Source organism: Bos mutus, chromosome 16 (genome assembly GCF_027580195.1).
Source record: "Bos mutus isolate GX-2022 chromosome 16, NWIPB_WYAK_1.1, whole genome shotgun sequence".
In the NCBI taxonomy this organism is placed as follows: Eukaryota; Metazoa; Chordata; class Mammalia; order Artiodactyla; family Bovidae; genus Bos; species Bos mutus.
The window spans coordinates 29,551,252-29,571,848 of record NC_091632.1 but is presented as its reverse complement, the minus strand read 5'-3'; the positions used below and the strand labels follow the sequence as shown (position 1 = coordinate 29,571,848).

The 20,597-nt window shown below is 46.6% G+C and overlaps 1 protein-coding gene across 2 annotated transcripts in view; it reads right to left on the bottom strand.

Annotated features, from left to right (window-relative positions):
• Positions 1-1,867: 1,867 nt before the first annotated feature.
• The window catches only part of TNR (tenascin R), a 92,132-nt gene continuing 73,402 nt past the window's right edge, over positions 1,868-20,597 (bottom strand). For both annotated transcript variants that reach the window (XM_070384451.1, XM_070384452.1), the window contains 5 exons: positions 14,345-14,496; positions 12,832-12,928; positions 7,396-7,557; positions 2,956-3,119; positions 1,868-1,987 (listed from right to left, as the gene is read on the bottom strand). In XM_070384451.1, the coding sequence (XP_070240552.1) occupies positions 1,868-1,987; positions 2,956-3,119; positions 7,396-7,557; positions 12,832-12,928; positions 14,345-14,496 (695 nt within the window). The remainder of the gene's footprint in view (positions 1,988-2,955; positions 3,120-7,395; positions 7,558-12,831; positions 12,929-14,344; positions 14,497-20,597) is intronic.

Here is a 20,597-nt window from a genome sequence, read left to right as displayed (position 1 = left end):
TGTTTCTGTTTCTTCTTCCTTCCCCCTAGTTTTTTGAAGCCCATGGGGAACTGAGAAATGGGAATGTCACCTCCATTTCCGCCACTGGTCTGACAGTCACACGCACACCATGGCAGCGGGCAGTGAGCAAGACCTTGAAGATCTACTGAAGGGAGAGGGCAAGGGGCAGCTGACTCCATACTCGTTACATCAGAAACGTGGTTGCCAGCCTGACGGACTGTCCTTCCCTGCTTAATAGAGCTCAGTTACATTGGGCATGTTTCCTTTAGAAAACTGCCAGCTCTCAGGCTCGTCCAGTGATTGGCTAGGAAAGGCCCAGGATGCCTCAGTTTGACTAAAGGTGGATATTACAAAGAAAAAAACCCAAACCTGAGGCCTTAAGGAAAGAGAGAGAGGAGGAAACAAGTGGCTGGGGAGATGGGCATGAATTTTGGCAGACCCCACAGGAATGTTTGTAGCTGACATTTGGCTGGAGAAGTTGAAGGGTCATGGCTTTAGAGCCTCCAGCTCTCTTGGGTGTAAAAATCAAATCATGCTAGCGAAGAGAGCACATCTCATAAAACGGGAGGTAGGCCTATACTTCTCCCCTATTCACCTTTGGATTTTTAGATGTAATTTCCTCTGGCACTTTTCATTTTTCCTCTCAAAGGCAGAATAATAAAAGAAGATGGAGAAAGGCTTCTTGTGAGCTCACCTCATTAAGGGGGTCATTCCTGTTTCTCACTGGACCAAAAGAAAGAGGAGAAAACTGAAACCCAAACCCTGAAATTCCACCTCTTCCCAGAGATTATCAGTCAGGGGAATGGCTGGCTGGTCATATAACTTCTCCTGACTCTTATTAAGCCACTTGCCTTAAGGAGACCCTGGCTGAAATGAGAGCCTCAGAACTGAGGCTTTAGTTTGCAATTCAGGGAAAAAGAATCATGACAAATAGGAGCAGAAATAGAGAAAATGCAGCTGGGTGGGATCTATGCTCCCCAGGGCACCTGTGATCTCAATGGCAGGTTCCGAGGGGAGCCCAGATCTGCTGCTTCTGTCTTTCCCCTCAGTGTCTGACCCCAAAGTGCTGTGAACCATAGCTCTCTCCCCATCCCAGCTTCAAAGAAAGTTGACCTTTGGGAGGGGGCAGGGATTTATGACCCTCAGGCACACGGCTGCTGTGCAGCCCAGGCCAGGTGCAAGCAACACCTTGGGAACTAGAATCCAAAACAGTGGCTGGGCTTGTGAGGCCACAGGGGATCTTAAGGTAGGATGGAAGTGGGCAAAGGATGGGTTGGCTGGAAAATAGGAGGCGACAGAGGACACTTGGCTGGTAAGACTAAGAATGTTTGATGAGAATCTTTGGCCCATTACAAAGGACTTGGGTTGCTGGGACAGGATGAGGTTAATCTGTTTCCTTTTAAGGGGACTTGTTGGCAAAGCTCTCTTGCTGGAGCTTCTCTCTCTCTTCTCGGGGCTGGTGTGAGAACCCGGCCACCGAAGGCAGTGACCAGAGCTCGGTTCCTGGAAGTTAAGGGTATCTCAGAAGGAGGGCAGGAAAGAAGGCACATGCCTGTCACCGATCTGACTCCACGATCTGGTTTTGAGTTGGTCTTTTAAGAAAATGTCTCACTGTTCCTCCTTGGTGGAAAAAAAGGGGATGGTTAAGGATGGCTGGGTAGGAGGGAGCATGGAGACTGAAGGGCAGGCACGGGGGCAGCAGAAACCATGAGCTGCTGATTCTCAACTGATTCCTGCTACATCCCGCTTCCTTCAAACACTCTTAACATGTTGCAAAGCACATTACTATGTCCCCCACCCCTTGTTCCATATTATAAAGTACAAACAAATGACAGAAAAGGTCAGTTGGCTCGCAGCCGCCCACTGCTTAGAACTGCAAGGACCGCCGTTTTCTCCCCGCCACGAGACGGTGGCTGTATGGGCGCATCTTCATCTCCACGAAGGGGATGGAGAACTCGTGGCCTTTCCAGTGGTACCAGTTGATCCCCTGGGAAGGAGAAAGATGAGCATGTCAGATCACCTTTCCCCACTCAAGCGAACTCCCAGCCTGAAAAGAAAGAGGGTGCTGAGAGCGGGGAATCCAAGATGAACATTTAGCCCTTTTCCATTAACTTGAAGCTTTGTGGCTGAGTTCCCTCCCCCCAAAAAAGGGGCCAAAAAAACAGAGATTTTTTTTTTTTTCCCTAGCTTTTCTCTTTAGGCATGCTTGTGGTCTGGGCCTATAATAGGAATGTATAGCAGGTCTTTCCTTATCACTGGCTTTCTGGTTTGGGCTTTCAGGATTTGCATGCACCAGTAAATTTGAATTTCAGATTCCTAACAGTATAGAAGCATTTTGAAGAGCATAACTGTGTTTGACTGCTCACTCCTGATGGGAGTGTTAAGTGGTTTCCATCTATCACGTGACCAACCATCTTGGTTTGCCCAGGACTAAGGGGTGCCCCTGGCTGCTGGCCTTTCCTGTGCTAAAACCAGAGAGGTCCCAGTTGGTCACCCAATCGCCCGGCCCAGCTGATGGATGTGTAGTCTCCAATGGGGAGACATGGTCTCTTTTACACTGCTATTTCTGCTCTCTCCCTTCCTAGGATACTTCTTTGGATGAAGCCAAGCTGAACCTTCTTTGGATGAAGCTGTCCCTGAACTTGATAAGCTCTTCACGGGATATCCTAGAGGAGGAAATGAAATGGGACTTGACTGGTCATCAAGGTTTCTCTGGGTGAGTTCTAGCTCCCGGATCCGGGTGTGTTCCCCTTTTCTTCCTCTGGCTTTGACTCTGTCCTGTTCTTATCTCAGTGTCTGCATTATTTTCCTCTTTATAATAATCCGTTCTCAACACTCTGAGTGTATCTTTTTAAAAAGGAAATGCAAGGCCCACCTGTGCGCTTAGAACATGAAGCTAAGGCACGTGGGCTGCACGGCTCTGGCTCATCTATGCAGCGGCAGAGTTTCACCCACCTGACTGTGCCTGGACTCGCCGTATTTCCCGTTGAGGTTGGTCCGGTGGCAGTTCTTATACCACCAAGCCCCCTTGTACGACATGGCACAGTTGGTAACTGCTATGTCATTGTCTCTGTCCTCCGTGGAGAATGGGCGGCCCTGATGGTAGCTGAGAGAGTCCCCTGGGAAAAAAACACATGCTTGAAGCTGTCCAATTTGTCATTCTTTCGTCTCAACGTTCTGGACATTTGACCCTGGCCCAACAAACCTGGCTTCTGCTTCAGAGACCTTCCACTTACCTCTCTGTGTCTATTCAGCTTCGGCCTGGCTACACTGAGCTTTTTCTCCACGTACTCCTGGGGTCCCCTACATCTGTGCTGCTCTCTCCAACTCAGTTCCTCATTCCCTTGACCTTCTGCTCAGAATGTGTTCACTCAGCTCCCACTCTCCACCCTTGCCTGTTTCCTCCAGGCCAGCACTGGGACACAGGCATGGATGGCTCCTTGTGTCTCAGAGGAGACAGTGATGAGTCATGTTGCCCTGGGTAATCCGGGTCACCACTGTGCAGCCTGGCTTTCCCCATGGCTCATCAGGCCTTGGTCACGTCAATATCTGCTCGTTCAGAACTTGGGTCCACATGTGAAGAAGGACATTACCTAACTAGAGTTTCTGTCTGTAGGAAGCAAGATGATAAGAAAATCCTAATCATATTAGAGGAGAAGTGATTGGGAAAACCAGGGCTGTATCTTGGGGAAAAGCAGACTTGTAAGGGGAGACAAGGTTCTAGATCACTGACTCCAAATATTTGATGGGTTATTTAGTAAACAAACAGAACTCCACCAAACACTCTTTGGAGAAGAATGAAGATCAGTAGGTAGAGACTGTGAAGTTAGAGCTATTGATAAATGGGATAGACTACTTGGAAATATGGGGATATCTCTATTTTTAGAAGCTGGGGGTTTTCTTGTTGGCATATTGTGCAGGCCACACATATGAACTGAGTATTTAAGTAAGGTATTAAATCGTAATTAATTTATAACTATTGGCCAAACCTCTGGCCTCTGGCAGAACTTGTGGTTAGAGATGTTGTGAAGGGGCTCATGCTATTGAATGAGTGTTGTTTAAGATGTTTCCGAGGCCACTTTAAGCTGGGGAAACTCATGGCTCTGATCCTGTGGCTTCCTGAGTCCACACTCACAGTGGCCACTCAATGCCTCCAAGTGCTTCTGGTCACAATTTAATTCTTAGGAGGATGGTCTTTCTTTTATAGGGAAGCCTGGTCCCTTCAGGCCAGCTTGGTCCCTAAGTCCATATGTTATTATTTTTATTCCATCGTTTTTATCTCCCTCTCTAAACAAACCAGGCTTTATCTCCACCCAGAGCTAATCCCACCGACCTACAACTCATTCTTTCTCATCTCTTCCAGGTCCTGAAGAAGGCAGAAAAGAGTTCTTACTTTTTTTCCTTTTTTCATATAGATACAGATAGAGATAGATATATATTGATATTTTAGCATTTTCATCTCTTCTCACCCTAACTCATACTCAATCCCTGTGTCTTAAAAAATCCTGGCTTAATCCTACTTTCTAGAGACTCTTTCTTTACCATCAGTCCCCTATTTTGTCTCTACCCATGTTTCTATATTCTCATCTTCTGCTTATCTCTCTAACCTAGAAGCTGCCCTCCCTGGGAACTATTCCCTCCTGCTTCCACTTTGGATGTTGCCTGCTGCTGTCTCAGATATGATCCTGATGTTGGTCTTTGTCTCCTCCCTAGATCCCGTTCCTAGTTCATAAATCCATCTCATACGTTCAGTCCATCTATTATCTAAGCTTGGTTTTTCTCTCTCAAACTGCTGTTTGGATTTATGCTTTTCTCTTAACTCCTAAGATCAGCCAAGGCCCTTGTGACCTCCTACCAAGATTAATGCAGCGGCTCCAGCTGGTCTCTGGTCTTCACTCAGGTTTGCTTTATCCTATTTAAGGCTGACACTTGGATCTTCCTAAAACTCCACGTCTACTATGTCACTCAGGACCCACCATGGCTCCCCACTGCCCACCGTATTAAGACAGAACTCCTCTGTCCCCTTGGCCTTAAGGCCCTTCAGGGTCTGACTCCACCCTACTCCACCTGCTTCCTTTCTATTCTTTCTGAACTCACACCTTGTCCTGGGCAGCCAGGTCCTCTGCACTTGCCCTCCCTCCACACTAACTGCTCCTTCTGTGACTTCTCCCCCAGGATTTTCTTTCCCTGGAATGTTTCCTTTCCCCCTGGGATCCCAGCCAAATGCTGCTGCTTTCATGAAGTCTTCTTCAACCTCTAAGACCCCCCTTCTCCAAATGCACGTTAAACTGGAAGTGAGTACCCTTCATTTTGTGGTGAGTTGCTTCCAAACTGTTTCTTTTTCAGATAAAAGTTTAGTTCTTGCAGAGGTCATGCCTTATGCTCCTTATGAGTCCTCACAATTCACACGATGAACTTTTAGAGGTTGCTCAACAACCTTTTCGCCATAATTTGACTTGTAATGTTCAGCTCCAATTCAATTAAGAGTCCTGGTTAGAGACTTGGATTTTTGCAGGCTCGAGAACAATGGAGATGGGAGAAGGGACTGAACTTGGCATTGAAGGCCACAGAGGCCACTGTTCTAGTGGGGCCAATAAAGATGAGCAACATGCAAGATAAAGGCCAGGGGACTTGGGCAATAGTAAATGCCAGAGAGAGGATGGCTCCTCCTCCCTGGAGACCTTCCAGTCTGGAAAGAACCACCACTGTGTGAAGTTGTCCAGAGAAGGGGCCTACATAAGCCTAGCTTCGCATTGTTTGAAGAAGATGAACTGAATATTTGACCTACGAGGTCAGACTGCAATTCATTTTTGATGATTGGCCAAACTGTTGGTGGGACTTGCCTCTGAAACATGAGAGTAGAGCTCAGTCCAAGAGCTGCGACCTTCACGGGGTCCAGCAGTGAGACAGAGCTACACAGAGACTGCGGAGGTTGGGCCCAAGTTCAACAGGCAAGAGCACAGCCTGGGGCCACTGAGGAGGAGGGAGGGGGCTCAGCCAGGTGAGGAAGTGGGAGGGCTTGCTTGTCTTTCTGTGGGAGAAATAAGGACGGATTTCTGCAGGCACGATTCTAATCTTAGGGAGTGGTTGGTATCAGGTTATTTCTGAAATGGTTTGGTCTGACATTTTGTGTAATACACTCCATTTCAAATGACTATTTTACATCCAAAGTGTGGGTAAATTGGATCTTTTATTGGGGCACTTCGGGCAGGTCTGATTGCCATGGGGCATGATCTCTCGTGTGAACAACAAGGGAAAGCATGTCTTCTCTTTGGAGAAGAGACACCTGGCTGAGCAGAGAAACGGCTGAGCAGATGCAGTCATTGGAGAGGCAACACTTTGATGGTCTTAACTCCAAGAGCCTTGAACATGTTGCTAAATTTATACCCTCGCATTTAGCCATATAATTGGAGTTAATGAAAGGACCAATAACTCCATATACCAAATAGTGGAATATTTGGCAAAACAGGTTTTAGGATATGTACTGGAAAGGAACCTAGGAAATAGATTGGCAGAGCCTAAGAATCAGACTGGGATACGATGTCCTGATAAAACTCTTAATGCAACAGAGCTTATAGAGACGCTTGTTGTACTTAGTGGAAGTGTCATAAAATCTACAGAAAACATGCCTGTATGGGTTCTTGTGGAGGACTGAAAAGACATGTGGCCTGTGGGGGGACATGTAGAGCTGTTGTTTGTTCCCTGATGGAGGTGTGATGAAGACTGCTGTTAGAGGAGGGCCAGCTCAGAATGGGGGCATCTGTCTTATTTTCATTAGTTCAAAGATGATTTTCCTAGCTGTCATTGCAGGGGAGATTTCTATCCAGACAATAGATGATTATGCTTTCACTGGATGAGAGCCCATATTGACTAATCTAGACAAGAAAAATAATCCTTCACCCTCGCATGGTACTTTTTTTTAACTTCAAAAAGCACTTTCACTCTATTTATCACATTATTTTTTCTGTCTCCTCTGCGAACTAGGGCAGGTATCGTTATTAAGATTTTCCAGATGAGGAAACTGAAGTCCTTGAGAAAGTGATTGCAGGTCACCTGAGTGGTGAGGAGCTTGCGTGCGTGCCAAAGTCCCTTCAGTCGTGTCTGACTCTTAGAAACCTTATGGACTGTAACCCGCCAGGTTCCTCTGTCCATGGGATGCTCCAGGCATGAATACTGGAGTGCGTTGTCATGCCCTCCTCCAGGGGATTGTTTCAACCCAGGTGGGGGGCAGCCTGGACCAGAGCCAGCGCTTCCAGCCCTCCACCCTCCTCCTTGGCCAGCAGGGACTTCACCAGCTCTGTGGGTGCTGCTGTCACTGCCCAGTGCAGCTCGGCCTGGAGTGTGGGCCCTACTCCACGTCCACCACCATCGGGGGCTTCTTGGGGGCCAGGGTACCTGCGGTGCCGTTGTAACCTCCTAGGCGGAGTTTGTACAGGCTTCTGTTGTCCTCAACAGAGAACCTGTCGTAGGAGGCAAAGGCGGTCTCCTGCCCATCACGCATGTCCACGCGCAGCTCGTAGCGGCCCTGGGACGTGATCCTGTGTATGTTGTCCAGCCCTGTGAAGAAGAGCCAAGAAAGCAGTGAGCCTGGCTGCAGTGGCTTCGGACATGGGTGGCAGAATGTGACTATGGCCTCAAAACAGATGTTCTGGGAAAGAGGAGGAATACTGGGTTGCTTTAGCTTTTAGACCTTCCCAGCTGGTTATCTAACAGACCCTTGTTGTTGTTGTTGAGTTGCTAGGTCATGTCTGACTCTGTGACCCCATGGACTGTAGCCCACCAGGTTCCTCTGTCCATGGGATTTCCCAGGCAAGAATACTGGAATGGGTTGCCATTTCCTACTCCAGGGGATCTTCCTGACCCCAAGATTGAACTTGCATCTCTCCTGCACTGGCAGGCGGATTCCTTACCACTGAGCCACCAAGGAAGCCCAATCAGACCTTACCAGACCCCAGATTTCCTCCTACAAAAAAGCCACCCAGTGCTGCTGGTGAGTTCCCACTGCAGGTCAGCTCAGGGGTCCTGCCATCAAGTACTGACCCAGTAACTGACAAGCTCTGAGCCATAGGATTCCTGGCCTAGGCCTGCCCCCTGCCTCCCCTCCACCTCCCACTCCAAACCACAGTGTGGGTTGAAAATGATGAGCACCATCATGGTGTGACTCCTTTGGTGTGAGTGATAGGAAGCAGGAGGTAGGAGCATTGATCAGGGGAACTCAGAGTGGACCCTCAGGGTCCAGAGGATCTGGACATCCTACCCAATAGCCTGGGAGGGGGTTCCATCCACCTTTAATTACACTGCCTTTCCTGTTCTCTGCCTCAGCCCTCCTGAGGCTCCCATAACTGGGTCAGAGAATATTGTCCCCTGTCTCCTGACGCAAGCTCCTGTCTCTTGGATCTACCTGTTATATCTTTGCACTGCCACCTCTGCACTCATCTATCTGGTCAGTCATGTACCCTCACCCCCCGGCCCACCCTCTTGGCCCTCCCACCACTGTCTCCTTGGCCTCTAAGCTTCCTAGCCTTTGATCTAATAGGTGCAAACCCCAGAAGTCCAGAGTTAGGCAGAGCCCAGATCCTTCTTGGTGGTATTTTCTCATATTTTCTTGTCTCTTTGCTCTGGCTGGCTGTGCTCTGGATCTTTCTGATTCTGACCTCCCTGCCCATACTTTGAACCGCCCCCACCCCCACATTGCTGGTGATCTTGGAGTCCTCCTGATTTCTACCTGCTTGCTGAACTGGGGTCCTCCTGCTTTGCTGTGACATTTGATATCTATCAGAGTACACCATGATTTAGAACTGCAAATATTGCAGATGGAAGGGAATTTAGAGATTACTTAGGCTAGTCTCTTTGTTTTGTTGAAAACGTGGCTGAAGTCCAGAGAGGTGATATGGCTGATGGAGGGTCACCTGGATCTTTCTGTTTCCCTGTCCTGTTTGAGAGTTAAAGCCTTATGTTAATTATATATTATATGTTATATAACTTTGCTATTTGCCGTTTACTGGGTTACTGGTACCCTACACTTGGCTTGTGATGTGGTGGATCCTGGTGGTGCCCTACCCAGATGCCCTTTAACTGGTCAGTGGACATAACCTCAGCTGCTAACAACACACAGGTTTATTACTCAAACAGGAGTTGCTTCACTCTGGAAATTACCCTCTCCCTCCCCCATGCCTTGGGGCAGAGCCCCATCAATGCCTGATGTAGGGGGTGGGTAGTCCCAAATCCCAGCCCCCTTGCCCCACTGGGGACCAACTCTGAGGAGCAGTTCATGCTCCAGAGCTTCCTGGGGATCAGACCGATGCTAATCTCCCACCAAGATCACACTGTTAAACTCCTCCCTGCTCTATCCTGTTTCCCCCACCCACTTCTGAGAGCACTCGCCCGATAAATGGCTTGAACAAGAATCCCAGTGTCAGACTTTGCTTCTAGGGAACCCAGCTGACAACATAAACCATGGTCAGAGTATTACCCCTCACCTGAGTACTGCTACCAGGCTGTGCTTCTACTTAAGAGCCCTCCCTGGCTCCCTATTACGTATGGCATTAAGTCAAAGCTTCCCTTCCTCACTTGAGGGACTGTAACATTTGTTCAACCCACCTCACCTCATTCCCTTCTTTCCCTGAGCTGCATCTTTGCTCTAGTTGGATGGTTTTTCATTTTCCCATGTGCTCATGTCAATGGGATCCCTGCCTTCCCTCTTTTCTTATCCCCCTCCCTCCTTCATCCTTTTTACTCATCTCTCAATGCCTTCTGCAGGAAGCTGACTCTTCCTTCTCTGAATATCTGTGGCCTAGCTCATAGATGAGTACAGTGTTTCTGAGTGTGAGAGGGCATCTCTGATGATACGAGAAGTAATTGGGGAATGTGCTTAGTCATGTCTGACTCTTTGTGACCCCATGGACTATAGCCCACCAGGTTCCTCTGTCCGTGGGATATTCCTGGAAAGAATACTGGGGTGGGTTGCCATTTCCTCCTCCAGGGGATTTGCCTGATCTAGGGATCGAATCCGTGTCTCCTGAACCCCGTGCATTGGCAGGTGGATTCTTTACCACTGAACCACCCAGGAAGCCATTTTTGGAGTAAGGACTAAATAACTTTAAATGTGTAGGGAGAAAGGTATTTCCAAATTCTCCATAGATGGAGGGGAAGTCTTAATCCTGATTCTAACTGTTCCTCTCAGTCTGGATCTAGTAGTCTGTGCGTATTCATTGGAAGGACTGATATTGAAGCTGAAGCTCCAATACTTTGGCCACCTGATGTGAAGAGCTGACTCATTGGAAAAGACCCTGATGCTGGGAAAGATGGAAGGCAGGAGGAGAAGGGGATGACAGAGGATGAGATGGTTGGATGGCATCATCAACTCGATGGACATGAACTTGAGCAGACTCCAGGAGATAGTGAAGGACAGGGGAGCCTGGCGTGCTGCAGTTTATGAAGTTTCGAAGAGTCAAACATGACTTAGCGGCTGAACAGCAGCAACAACAAAAACTTTGTGGTTTAACACTCAACACTCTCTAATCTCCATTTTTAACACCACCAGCACCAGCAACAACTGGCATTTAGTATTTTTGCTGTTTTCATTGCATTTATTTTTAAGATTCCCTTTTATTTACGGCACATGATGACTCGCTTTCTGTTTTTGGCAATGCTGTGATGTTTCTTTCACGAAAGAATAGATTTCATTTATTAAAAGTGATACATAGGGACTTTCCTGGTTGTCCAGTGGGCCAGACCCCAAGCTTCCAATGCAAGGGGCCAGGGTTCAGTCCCTCGTCAGGAAACTGGATCCCACATGCTACAACTGAGGATCCCATGCGCCACACCTGGGACCCAGCACAGCCAAATAAATAATTTTTTTAAAAAGTGATATATAGAAAATTCAAGCGTGCGACAGTTCAGATGTTTCCCAGAAGTGACTGTGGCGTCCAGTGGCTGAGGCTGGGGAAGCATGAGCACTGTCTGCTGTGGGGACATCGATTTCTGTGCTTTACACTTACCTCCCAAGCTGACTGCAAACTCTTAGAAGGCAAGGATACTTTCCTATTCACTTCTCTTTCCTTTTTTACCTTCTATTTTTATTACATTCATCAGCAAATACAGATCTGGGCATCTAGTAGGCATTCAGTAAATTCTTATCAATTGAGTGATTGATTGGTATCTACACTTTAGGTACCTACTATCCTCAGCCACTGTGACAGGTAACGAGGTTGAAAATGAATATGGTTAGGTCCCAGGCCTGAAAGAAGTTTACATAGTATAGTCAAGAGAAACAGAAAGGAAAACAGACCCTGATTTCGGCCACAAAAGAGAGAGACTGCTCCTGCAGGCAAAATTAGAGAAAAATGGTTAGGACGGGTCCTACTGGGGAAGAGGAGGTGAGCTGAGGCTTTGAATATGCAGCGAAGCACAGCAAGGTGTATGGGGGTGGGGAGAGTTGATAGGCAGAGGTCCCTTGCAAAGGAAACAGTGATTCTAAGGCTTTGGAGTCTGGGGAAAGGGAGGGGTGAATTGGGAATTGGGAGTTAACAGATATACATTACTATATACAAATACTGTATTGGCTCAAAAGTTTGTTTGGGTTTTTCCATACTACCTTCCACAAAAATCCGAAAAAACATTTTGACCAACCCAATAGATAAACAATAGGACTTACTGTATATAGCACAGGGAACTATATTCAATATCTTATAATAACTGATAATGGAAAAGAATCTGAAAAAGGATATATGTATTTATGTGTGTATGTATAACTGCATCATTTTGCAGTTATACATACTTGAAACTATGCCAATCAACTATGTCAATATGCAACTATACTTGAAACACTGCCAATCAACTATACTTCAATAAGAAAATATTTGGAGTTTGGTGTCGGTTGGAGGGTGCAGGGAAGGGGAATGGGGCTCTTGGTGGTGGGGAGCAGGCCCAAGAGGGCCTTGTACCATAGCTAAGGTGCTGGTGACGGGGACTCATTTAAAAGTTCTACAAATGGGGCTAGTCATTGCTCAGATTTTGGCATGAGGGAGATAGTTCTAGTGGCCATGTAGACAATGGTTGATCCAGGAGGCAGGAAGGCCAGTTACGGGGTTCTGATAGGAACATCCAAGAGAAGGATGGTGAGGCTGAGCGGGAGATAGAGAGGAGACCACAGATACAGAAGACAATTATTGCCTTTCCTTGGCCTCCCTTCATGATCACTGTGAAAATCTAACAGGGAGATGCAGGGAATAATAAATGTACTGCTTTCTGGAACTGGCTCCTCTGCCATCTGCCTGGGTCGGGTTCTGTTTACCTTCTCACACCAGTTCGGTTCTCAATCTACACCTCCCGCTTGTGTTAGACCTCTAGGAAATTGCCGGTCACCTCTAATGTCATTTTCATTTTTTCCTTTTCCATCCCAAGTCAGGTAATAATATTCCTCCAAGGAGCAAGGTCTGAGCGACTGTCTCATTTTCCTCCTGGCCTGCAGGCTGGCTGGCTGATGCCTGGCTTCTGAGAGATGACCCGCCAGCCTATTGCTCCCCCTGCCCTCTTCCCCCACCAGGCAGCTCACTCCCTTTGTAAAAGTTGCCTCACGTCAAGACCCATCAGCATAAGAGACTATTAATGAGGATGGGAAGAGACAGAGCAAAGAGGAAAACACCACCACAAGATAAAAACAGATCAATAGTGGAGCCAAACAGAGCAAGAGGTACTGAAAGCAATTCACGAGCTGTCAACTTCTCAACAGACCCAGGGTTTCTGATAATCCCAGATGGACACAGAACAGAGAGAGACGGACAAAAAGCCGGAGTAGCATTCCAAGGGAAACAAAAAAGGAGGCGTTACCCAGCCAAAACTCATCCTCCAGGTTCCCAAAGCCAACACGGTACTCGGCCCATTTCCGGAAAAAATCAGTTTGGCCATTCTGCCGCCTCTGGAATACCTGTGAAGAGAGAGGGGGACAAATGAAAAAAAATGAATAAAACTACTGTAACAGAGTTTTATATCTGCAGTGACAGAGACACTCAGGTAAGCACCACTGCAGTAGAGAGCTCGGTATGTGCACAGCGGTCATGGCCGGAGACGCTCGGAGCCCTTCTCTGAAGCCCAGGGGCCCTTGATGAATAGGCTGGGGTGTGATGTTGACACTAATTTGCACCCCTGCCATGTAGAAAGGATTCAGGATACATATCAAACCCCTGATAGTCAAGGGAAATAGGCTAGGCTCTCAAATTCATCTTTTCACACCATGGCATGCAGCAGAAAGCATTTTTCACCAAAAGAATGGGACCCATTTCAGATCAGCCAGTAACGTCATCATCTTGTTTCAGGCAAAGCAAGTGTGTATCATTCACTTTCTGAGCTGTTTAAGTGCTAATTTCATTTAACCTCCAATACATCAGCCTCGACTTCAACTTCCGATTATGCTTTAAGAAGGCACAAATATGTCAGAAACATAAAAGAAGACATCTCCCAAGAGTTTGACTCCATTCAACAACTATCCATTTGGCACTGTGAAAAATCCAGCATGGTGTGTTGCTGCTGGAGGCGGGATCCTCAGGAGGAAGTAGGGTGAAGGGGTAGGGTTTCCATCTGCAACTGACTCAGCTAATGCTGGGCTGCTTTCAGGCCAGGCTGCCAGAACTCCCCCACCTGCATAGTGGCCTGCAGTGATGTGTGAGGCCATTCGCCAGGCTGCCCATTCTCTTCTCTCTGTACTGCCCTATTGGACATGGGAGGAGCGTGATAGGAAATGGAGTCTCTCTTTTCCCTACCACTTCTGCTCCCTGAAGACTATTGGGGAAGAACCGGAGAGGCCAGGAGAGGATGGAGACAGGGGTGGCCTTTGTACATAGAGGTGGTGATCCACTTTCTGCACCTTAACTGCTCCGCCATATGTGATTCTCCAACAGAAAGATACTGATCACTTCCCCATAGAGACTTCCCTCCTCCTGCGAGGGACTCACCTCCTCTACTCCTTATCATAGATGCAGTTTTCAGCAGGGAAGACCCCTGGGCCTCTCTGAGCTACTTCTCTCTTTTCCTGGCACCCTCCTGCATGAACTATCCCCCCAGAAGGAGCCATTTTCCTGGGTCCCCCTTTCTTGGCTGGACCACTACAGCCTCATATTCTTATTCCTTCCTCTGCCTGTTCAAACCTGTGATAGGGCTGCTGAACAAGGGCCCTGAGGACAATGCAGAGTTACAGAGTGGACCTGTGGGGTGAGGGTGGAGGGGTGGGGAGAGTGGATGAAAAAATGGCCAAAGGATGGTGAAGTATGGATGGATGGGTGCCGAGCCAGGTGGATGGAGGCACCAAGGTCGCTGGCGTGCCTGGAGAACAGCCAAAGATACTTACAATCCAACCACCCCCATCGGTGGTCATGTCGCAGTACACCTGTAACTTCTGGCTTAGTTCTCCGTTGAGGAAGATGGTGTAAACCCCGCTCAGAGTGTCTCCGTTCATCAAATGCTGGGCACAGTCTTGAGGATGAGGGAAGACCCGGCCCCCTGCACAGGAAAAGAGGCAGTTTCCATAGTGGGGTAGGGACCTCCCACTATGCATGAGAGCCCCTTGGACTGTAAAACATTTTAGAGAATCTGACAGTACTTCATCAAGAGCGATAAGGAATCCTCAGTGAATCTTCAACTGATGTTGGGTTTATCAGACAGTATACAGCTTTATGGGATCTGAAGACCAAAAAGCTGGGTTCACTGTGTGACTCCCCCACTCCCCCACTTGTTTAGCTTAGGCAAATAGCCTGACTTCCTGGCATCCGTCTTCTCATCAGAAAGATGAGGATAATAAAAATATTCCTCTAGCAACGGTGAAAGTATGTTAATACAGAGAGTGATGGGTTACTTAGGTGATGATTACAGATACATGGGCCACAATAAATCACCGCAGAGCCCACATCTCAAAAGAATGAGAGGGATTTAAGCATAGCCGTCCACCATTTTCACAGCAACCCATAAGTAATGCCCCAAACAGGCTTAGTATTAGCAAGAAGATGGATATCTATTTCTCATGCAAAATAATTTCCTGATTGGACTAAACAATCAAATGGCCATGTTTTACAGTTCAGTTTAAGTTTAAGGAGAGGGCAGAGGAAATAAATTGCTGCTCATCTTTCAGAGAGAACAGCCCAATTTGTAGAACAATATCTAATTAGCTGAAAGAGAAGCTTAAATCATGTGTCTTGAAGAGCTTGGCTTCAGGGCGGATTTTAATGCTCAACAGGCAAGCCAGAAAGCAGAGGTCCCAAGGGAGGAGCTTTACTGGACTGCAGGAGCTTATGGGAGCTAGTTAAAGGCAGAGCTTTCCACGGGAGGAAAAGTACCTTGGGTACCCTGTAAATATATGATCTCTGGGTTCAATGGAAAGGGTGGTGCGCTGCTGTGGTTCTGCATCCTGCGAACTGTAGCAGAATCATGAAGAGAGGTGAGGTAGGGACCTCATGGGAACCTATAGCGGCCCCTAGTGGCAGAACCGGTGCACTGCAGGTACAACAGAGGGCCTCTTGAAGAGTCATCCAGTGGGCCGGAGCAAGCAGCAGCACAATGCCAGACAAGGGAGGTAACATAGCAACCTCAACGACGCATCTGTGCTAGTAAGAGCTTCTGGTGGTTTGGTAGGCTTTATGCAAGACCCCTATTGGAGATGTGTTAACTCCTCCTGCATAAGGACTGTGCAGCGTGCTGCCACACCACGGATTAGGTTCCCTTCCATTTAAGGTAGTGTGGAACAAGCCACCACCTGCTTCAGGCATGTTCCGCCAGGGAATACAAAATAGTTCTATAGAACTAGTACTTTACCAAGTGTGCATTTATTTCCATGTAATTCTTGCAAGAAACAGGAGAGGAAGACATTGTTATAGGTTGAAGACTTATTTTACAGAGAAGGAAACTAGCTCAGAAAGATCACGTGACTTCCTCCGTTCATTTGAACTTAGGTTTTCAGACTCCAGGTCAAGTGCTCCTTACACTACTAAAATGGGGACTATAACCTATGATACAGTTAACTGGATCTACATCTATTCAGACAGCAAATGATTAACGAACATCATATAGGTCTCCCAGGTGGCACAGTGGTAAAAAATCTGCCTGCCAAGCAGGAGACCCAGGTTCAGTCCCTGGCGGGGAAGATCCCCTGGAGAAAGGGAATGGCAACCCACTCCAGTATTCTTGTCTGGGAAATCCCACGGACAGAAGAACCTGGTGGGCTAAAGTCCATGGGGTCGCAAGAGTCGTATGTGACTTAGAAACTAAACCACAACAAATATTTATCTTATAAGCATATAAGGCCCCAAAGATTAAAGTTAGCTCAAAGTTCTTTGTTCATATTAAATATCTTAACCCTCCAAAATGTATTTCCTTGATAGCTATAGAAAAGCTCTCAATTTGCATCTCCAGCCTGTCCAAGAGCTTGTTAGAGTACCTGATCCCACCTGTTCCTAGAGGGTCCAGTTACATTTCAGGGACAAGTGTGAGTAAGCACCTCCCCCCCACCCCCCTTGCCACCTTGGGAGCACAGTGATTATTTCCTGGCTTCCAGGATATTCTCTAGCTGGTCTTTAGAGCAACTGGCTTGTCTGCCTTCCTTTTTCCTTTATTTTCTCACTGCTTGAGTTTCTCATTTTAGATCAACATAAAACATGCTTGTCTTCAGCTCACTTCTGCCTTATGCACTAATAACCCTTTCCCTGAATCTGCCTCAGTTCCTTAAAGGGGCCAGAACCCCGCATTTCTTCCCAATACACATATAACTCCAGGCCAAACTTTAGAACAGACAAATAAATGATCATATATAGGCTCCTTCACATTGATAATGTTGATTATTTAATATTTCTGTTTATATCCTTTCAAAAGGCTCAAAGATATTAGTTGTTTTAAAGGTAGAACTACCAAAAACAAATATAGGACAACGAGATAACTTGTTCTGGAGGAGAGAAGCTTTTACATATCTAAAGGCTGTCATATAAAAAAGGGATGCATTTTTATAAAGTCAGAAAACAGGGATAAAATCAAATTAAGAAAAAGTGGACCTAAGGAGTGTCCTGGGTCAGGAAGATCCCCTGGAGAAGGGATAGGCTACCCACTCCAATATTCTTGGGCTTCCCTTGTGGCTCAGCTGGTAAAGAATCCACCTGTAATGTGGGAGGCCTGGGTTTGATCCCTGAGTTGGGAAGATCCCCTGGAGAAAGGAAAGGCTACCCACTCCAGTATTCTGGCCTGGAAAACTCCATGGGCTGTATAGTCCATGGAGTTGCAAAGAATCAGACATGACTGAGTGACTTTCACTTTTACTTTCAAGGACTGTATAAGTTTGGATGGGATGAAGGTTCCAGACTGCACCCTGGGAGAGGAAGGGGCATGGTCTCCTCCTTCTGGGCCCCCACATTGGACTGGTTAGTGGAGGCGCTCATCAAACATGTGCAGGGCTGATGCATAGTTGCCGGATGCACTTGCCTTACCTTTGACAAACGGCAAGTCCACCAGGTGGCTTAGAGATTCCACTTACTATAATTTAGTCTGTAGCATTAATGGAAAGAATCAAAAGCATTTTGCTTGTACAGACTATCTGGGGCAGCAATATTCATATCTTGGGAGCTTGAAGGAGACATTTACTATGAAACCACTCCTCTTCACCCTACTCCAGCTTTCAAGACTGTCAAAGTTTTACCTCCCATCACCAGTCCATGATCAAATTATTATTCCTTTTCAGCTGTGGAGAGGAAGCAGACTCATTAATTGTTCCCAAACCAGAGACTATTAAAATTGAGTTCCCTGGGTTTTGCAGCAGATCTGCTTAATCAGAATGCTGGGGCAGGGGTGGGGGGAGGGGGCTGGGTGTCAGGAATCAGTATTAAACCAAAGCTCTTCAGATGAGCCTGAAGACCAGCTGGATTTGAACTCCACAGTTCCTCTAGTATGTTTTCCTCTTCTTAAAGAGTCCAGAGGTAGAATTGGTTAGCTATACTGTGCTCTAAGGGGTGCAATGATCTGCTTTCTCTGTTGAGATCCACATGGCAGAGTGGATAAACACCTCCCCTCTTTCCTTCTTTTCTTTCCCATTTTCTCTTTCCTTCTCTCTCTCTTTCCCAGTGGGCATGTTTTGAGTAGGCTGGTCCCAAGATGTGTAGATTGAGCGAGAGGGATAAGAGACTCTAATTATCCTTGAGTTTAAGCCTTGTGTCCCAGTTTTTACCATTAAATTCTCCTGTGGGGTTATTGGGCCCTGGTTTAGTTAATAATATATAATACACTGGTTCCCAATGTGCTTTGTTCATTGCGTGTACACTGTGGCTTCATATGTTTTTAGGAGATGATCTGGGCATTTTGGGGGCATCCTTAGGTCTCTGGATGTTATACATCTAAAATACCAAAAACTCACCTTTAATCCTAACGTAGATCATCACAGTAGTTTTTCCAAGGCAGAAATTTTAGGATGAAGACCAAACTGAAAGGCTTTCCTTCTCTTCCCCTTCGATACAATTACTAGGACCTGGCCTGACAAAGAGGCTTTTTTTTTTTTCCCATTTTCTTTCTTTCTTTTTTTTTTTTTAAAGCACAGGCTGTTGTGATTACCAAGTTGAGAGGAAAGCAATGCCAAGCGATCAGTACACTGAAATGTCTTACGGCTAAGTGTTTCTAGATGTAATTGGGAGATCAACAGGATCGGGTCATTCACTGGAAGAATGGCTCAGAAATTGGTTTCTGTTGGGCATCTGGAGGCTGAATGCTGAGTAGAGGGAAGTTAGCTCTGTGATAAGCAGTGCAAACAGAGTGCCCCCAGTAGGCTGGGAGTGAGGGGAGAGACCCTGTCCCTGCTCTGTCCCTTACTTGCTTTGTGTTATTGAAGTGGTCTTTAAAATGGTCAGAGTTAACGGCTTTGGAGAGTGTCTGCCCAATCTAACGGCCTTAGCATCAGAACTGAACTATGATATCAGTATTTATCTCTGAGAACAACCTCAGAAAGTCTCTGCAACTGCAGACAAAAGGTGCCGTTTCATATTAGCACAGGTGAGACCACCTCTGGCCACCCACCCTTACACTTTTTTCTCAGAAGTGGGTTTGTGGGTAGCAAAGTTTGGGGAACCAGTCTGAGGCTGTGGACAGGGAAAAGTTATCTGTTTAGCCCACATGGGCTGTCAAACCTACCACCTTGGCCTCCTTCACAGTATCTTCCAATTGATTTATGTGTTTATTCTTTTGTGTATTCATTCAGCAAACATATAGGAAGTGTCTATTGGGTTCTAAATATTGGGATAGGAGATTGAAATATAGGGAAGCAAAAGACACAGTCTTATTTTGCAGGTTGCTCACACTCTGGTGGGAGAAAAAAAACAAATATAACCCCAAGTTCTGAGTACTCTGGAGAAGAGATAAACAGGAGTATGTTAAGGCTGTATATTGTCATCTTGTTTATTTAACCTATATGCAGAGTACATCATGCAAAATGCTGGACTGGATAAAGCACAAGCTGGAATCAAGATTCCAGGAGAAATAACAACCTCAGATATGCAGACGACACCACCCTTATGGCAGAAAGCAAAGAGGAAAGTGATGAAAATGAAAGAGGAGAGTGAAAAAGCTGGCTTAAAAATCAACATCCAGAAAACTAAGATCACGGCATACGGTCCCCTCACTTCATGGCAAACAGATGGGGAAACAGTGGAAAGAGTGGCTGACTTTATTTTCTTGGGCTCCAAAATCACTGCAAATGATGACTGTAGCCATGAAATTAAAAGATGCTTGCTCCTTGGAAGAAAAGCTATGACCAACCTAGACAGTGTATTAAAAAGCAAAGACATTACTTTGCTGACAGAGGTCCATCTAAGTCAGGGCTATGGCTTTTCCAGTGGTCATGCATGGGTATGAGAGTTGGACCATAAAGAAGGCTGAGCACCGAAGAATTGATGCTTTTGAACTGTGGTGTTGGAGAAGATTCTTGAGAGTCCCTTGCACTGCAAGGAGATCAAACCAATCTATCCTAAAGGATATCAGTCCTGAATATTCATTGGAAGGACTGATGCTGAAGCTGAAGCTCCAGTACTTTGGCCACCTGATGCGAAGAACTGACTCATTTGAAAAGACTCTGATGCTGGGAAAGATTGAAGGCAGGAGGAGAAGGGTATGACAGAGGGTGAGATGGTTGGATGGTATCACCGACTCAATGGACAAGAGTTTGAGTAGGCTCTGGGAGTTGGTGATGGACAGGGACGCCTGGCATTCTGCAGTCCATGGGGGTCACGAAGAGTTGAACATGACTGAATGACTGAGCTGAACTGAACAAGGAGCTATCAAAACATGAAGTGCACATGTAGTGAATCCTGTGGCTGGTGAGGGTAGGGTGAGTGCTGGAGTATGGGACAGGGGTTAGCAAGTGCTAATCAGAAAGTGCTTCTTATTTTAGGAACCAAAGTAGAAATTAGTCACAAATTGATGGAAGAGGAATATTCTAGGTCTGTGCAAAATGTGGTCTATCTGGGAAACTGCAGGTTTCAGCCAGGAAACAAGAGAAAGAGCTGGATTGAGTGGGTGAAAGAAAGACTTGGGGAAATAAGAGGGACTGGATCATGACATTTAAGGAGTTGGACCTTCTCCTAAAG